This window comes from Palaemon carinicauda, chromosome 17, assembly GCF_036898095.1.
Source record: "Palaemon carinicauda isolate YSFRI2023 chromosome 17, ASM3689809v2, whole genome shotgun sequence".
NCBI classification, from domain to species: domain Eukaryota; kingdom Metazoa; phylum Arthropoda; class Malacostraca; order Decapoda; family Palaemonidae; genus Palaemon; species Palaemon carinicauda.
This window is the reverse complement of record NC_090741.1, coordinates 43,975,509-43,980,508: the sequence shown is the minus strand read 5'-3', so window position 1 is coordinate 43,980,508 and position 5,000 is coordinate 43,975,509. Positions and strand designations below refer to the sequence as shown.

The 5,000-nt window shown below is 34.3% G+C and overlaps 1 protein-coding gene across 1 annotated transcript in view; it reads right to left on the bottom strand.

Moving 5' to 3' along the window:
- Window positions 1-5,000, bottom strand: part of LOC137656710 (whirlin-like) — a 755,303-nt gene that overhangs the window by 85,329 nt on the left and 664,974 nt on the right. The window contains 1 exon segment of the mRNA XM_068390933.1: window positions 1,272-1,397. Within this exon segment, the coding sequence (XP_068247034.1) occupies window positions 1,272-1,397 (126 nt within the window).

Sequence of the window (5,000 nt, the reverse complement as noted above, 5' to 3'; positions counted from 1 at the left end):
TACCCTCTTGCTTGAGGGTACACTCTGGGACACAATTCTGTTTTATTTATCTTTCTCTTGTTTTGATAAAGTTTTTATAGTTTATAGAGGAGGTATTCAAATTTAATATTGTTACTCTTCTTAAAATATTTTATCTTTCCTTGTTTCCTTTCTACACTGGGCTATTTTCCCTGTTGGAGCCCATGGGCTTATAGCATCCTGCTTATCCAACTATGGTTGTGGCTTAGCAAATAATAATAATAATAATAATAATAATAATAATAATAATAATAATAATAATAATATGGGCTATTTTCCCTGTTGGAGCCCCTGGGAATTTTTTCCCTGTTGGAGCCCCTGGGCTTATAGCATCCTGCTTTTACAACTATGGTTGTAGTTTAGCAAGTAATAATAATAATAATAATAATAATAATAATAATAATAATAATAATAATAATAATATGGGCTATTTTCCCTGTTGGAGCCCCTGGGAATTTTTTCCCTGTTGGAGCCCCTGGGCTTATAGCATCCTGCTTTTACAACTATGGTTGTAGTTTAGCAAGTAATAATAATAATAATAATAATAATAATAATAATAATAATAATAATAATAATAATAATAATAATAATATGGGCTATTTTCCCGGTTGGAGCCCCTGGGCTCATAGCATCCAGCTTTTACAACAGTGCTTGTAGTTTAGCAAGTAATAATAATAATAATAATAATAATAATAATAATAATAATAATAAAAATGATAAGGGCTATTTTCCCTGTTGGAGCCCCTGGGCTTATTTGCCCTGTTGGAGCCCCTGGGCTTATAGCATCCTGCTTTTCCAACTATGGTTGTAGTTTAGCAAGTAATAATAATAATAATAATAATAATAATAATAATAATAATAATAATAATAATAAAAATAATAATAATAATAATAATAATAATAATAATAATAAGAGCCTCACATGCTTACAGAAAAAAAAAGAAATATTTCTATTAAGATATTTCTATTTCTATCAAAAACACGATTAACGTTTAAGACAAGTAGTATACTATAGTCAATTTCTTTTAGCGATGCAGATTTGCACCGACTCGCAGCGGTACCCTTTTAGCTCGGAAAAGTTTCCTGATCGCTGATTGGTTGGACGAGATAATTCTAACCAATCAGCGATCAGGAAACTTTTCCGAGCTAAAAGGGCACCGTTGCGAGTCGGTGCAAATCTGCCTCGATAAAAGAAATGGACTATAGATCTGCATAACAGGAGACAGGTGTTCATGACTTTCCTCTGTCCTTACCTGTAGACCAGCCTTGTGTGCGGCGGATTCCGGATCGACTCCAGTGATGAAGATTCCTAGGCCGTATTCCACTCCTCCTCGGATCATCAGACCTAAGGACTCCGATCCTAACACTTCCACTTCAACCTGAAAGGTCAAGGTCAAGGGTAGTCAAAGCTTATACGTTGATACGTTGCTATTTTCCCTGTTGGAGCCCTTGGGCTTATAGCATCCTGCTTTTCCAACTAGGGTTGTAACTTAGCAAGTAATAATAATAATAATAATAATAATAATAATAATAATAATAATAATAATAATAATGAAAATATGGAACTCGGATTCAAGGTCAAACATTTGAATTTCGGGAAATTGGAAACTTAGGGTTAAGGTCAAGGTCAAAGGTAGTCAAAGCTTACACGTTTATACGTTGCTATCTTCCCTGTTGGAGCCCTTGGGCTTATAGCATCCTGCTTTTCCAACTAGGGTTGTAACTTAGCAAGTAATAATAATAATAATAATAATAATAATAATAATAATAATAATAATAATAATAATAATAATAATAATAATAATATAATAATAAATGGAACTCGGATTTAAGGTCAAATATTTGAATTTTGGGAAATTGGAAACTTAGGTCAAGGTCAAAGGTAGACAAAGCTTATACGTTGATACGTTGCTCTCTTCCCTGTTGGAGCCCTTGGGCTTATAGCGTCCTGCTTTTCCAACTAGGGCTGTAACTTAGCAAGTAGTAATAATAATAATAATAATAATAATAATAATAATAATAATAATAATATATTAAACTCAGATTCAAGGTCAAACATTTTAATTTTGGAAAATTAGAAACTTAGGTTTAAGGTCAAGGTCAAATTTAGTCAAAGCTAATACGTTGATACGTTGCTCTCTTCCCTGTTGGAGCCCTTGGGCTTATAGCATCCTGCTTTTCCAACTAGGGTTGTAACTTAGCAAGTAATAATAATAATAATAATAATAATAATAATAATAATAATAATAATAATAATAAAAATATTATTATATGAAACTTGGAGTTAAAGATCAAACATTTGAATTTTGTGATATTGAAAGCTTGGGGTCAAGGTCAAGGTCAAGGTTAGTCAAAGTTTATACGATGATATGTTGCTATTTTCCCTGTTGGAGCCCTCGGGCTTATAGCATCCTGCTTTTCCAACTAGGTTTGTAACTTAGCAAGTAATAATAATAATAATAATAATAATAATAATAATAATAATAATAATAATAATAATATATGGAACTCGGATTCAAGGTCAAACATTTGAATTTTGGGATATTGAAAACTTGGGGTCAATGTCAAGGTCAAAGTCAAGGGTAGTCAAAGTTTATACGATGATACGTTGCTATTTTCCCTGTTGGAGCCCTCGGGCTTATAGCATCCTGCTTTTCCAACTAGGTTTGTAACTTAGCAAGTAATAATAATAATGATAGTGATAATAATAATAATAATATCAATAATAATAATAATAATAATAATAATAATATATGAAACTTGGAGTCAAGGTCAAACGTTTGAATTTGGGATATTGGAAACTTAGGGTTAATGGCCAAAAGATTATATTCTGAGATATTTGAAATTCAGGGCCAGGTCAAAAGATTGATAGTCTCAGATATTGAAAAAAATAGGATCACGGGCAAAAAGTTTATATTATGATATATTGGAAATTCAGGGTCACGGTCGGAAAGTTTAAATTTTGGGATTTTTGGAACTTAGGTAAAAGGTGTATATTCCGTGATATATCAAAATAAAGGTCAAGGTTAAGGGGATACCTTCAAGGATATCACTCCATAAGTGTCAAGGACAGTGTCAATAGTACATGTCTGGGATATTAGAAACTCAAGGACAAGGGTAAGTTTTAACCAGCATATCATTATCCTAATCCTTGTCGACTGGGCAAGCGGCTGTAAAAGGTAGAGAGGTATGATACTGTCACTTAAAAATCTTTTAGAGAATAGGAATATATATATATATATATATATATATATATTTATATATATATATATATATATGTGTGTGTGTGTGTGTGTGTGTGTGTGTCATATTGCTACATTAATTATTCTTTCCTTCATCTTACCCACATTATTAACTTGTTTCTACTTGAGATAGTTTCTCATTGCTGTAGGAGACATTGCTCTCTCTCTCTCTCTCTCTCTCTCTCTCTCTCTCTCTCACACACACACACACACACAAAAATGCTTGTGATAACAATTAAAGCAGAGAGGAGAGAGAGAGAGAGAGAGAGAGGAGAGAGAGAGAGAGAGAGAGAGAGAGAGAGAGAGAGAGAGAGAGAGAGGATTGGCAAATAAATAAACTGAAGTAAGGACCAATTTCTACTTCAATATCGAAGGATAAGCACTCTGCCCTACACCAGCAGACCCTTCTATAACCCCTTCCTAGGTAGGGGTGGGATAAAGGGGGAAAATCCCTTTCCCCTCGAAGTAAACCGTCCAAGAAGGTTGCCCCTTCCTCCCGAGTTAGAAGGGAAAGGAGGTGAAAGGTGGTGGTAAGTCCCTTCCCCTTGATGTAAGGGGGAAATGATGAAGACCACTTTCTCACGAGGTAAGGGGAAGGGGATATTTTCCCTATGGAGGAGGGGGGGGGTGAAGACGACCCTTATCCTCGAGGTAAAAGCAGAAGAGGAAGGTTATTTGAAAGCACCTGTTTGTGTGTGTGTGCGTTTGTTTGTGAAGAGCTTCCTGGCCACAATTTTAATCGTAGAGTAATGAAACTAGCAGGGATAAACCGTTATGTAAAAAGATGAAAAAGATAAAATTTTGGAAGGTCAAGGTCAAGCAAAATGTCAAATTCACGTTGTCAGCCGTAAGTTTGGACATCGTTGTCACAGACTTCAAACTTAGTTCATATTTGAGTGTATGAAAATCCACGCCAATTACTACATGTTTTAAGGTCAAGGTCAAGGTTAACGTTTGGGGTCGAGAAATAAGCTGCCGCGGAGGAGGTCTGCGCTCTACTGAGTGCCCCTCTATAAGTAAATTTCTTTCAATGAGGCACATTTGCACCGACTCACAGCAGTGCCCTTTTATCTAGGAAAAGTTTCCTGATCGTTGATTGGTTAGAATTATCTTGTCCAACCAATTAGCGATCAGGAAACATTTCCGAGCTAAAAGGGCACAGCTGCGAGTCGGTGCAAATCTGCCTCGCTAAAAAAAATTGACTATAGTTGAGTATGTTTTCCGAAGTTTTATGGCCTAAGGAGTATATTATTCAAGTAGAGTTCAAAATCTGATTTTTAATATTAAGTCACGAGGGCTATTTCTCTAAACAAATTAATTTTGCAGCACTCAAAAAAATATTTGTTTACTAAATATATTTTAATTATAAACCAATATTACAAACCAAAATAAGTTGATAAGCCAATAACCTAACTTTTTAAAAAAAATAATGAAAATAAGATTTATGTCAAAAAGGCATTGCTTTACAAAGTTAACATCGTTACCTATTACTTTAATTAAATTAAAATAGGCCTAATTTGGTAGTTTCAGACACAACTAAAGTTTATTCAGTATTCTATAGGATATGAAAAATAATTTCTAAATAACACACAAACGTACATACATACATACATATACCAAGGAACTTCCCCAAATTTTGGGGGATAGCCGACATCAATAAATGAAACAAAAAAAAAAGGGGGACCTCTACTCTCTACGTTTCTCCCAGCCTGACAAGGGGCTCAACCGAGTTCAGCCGGT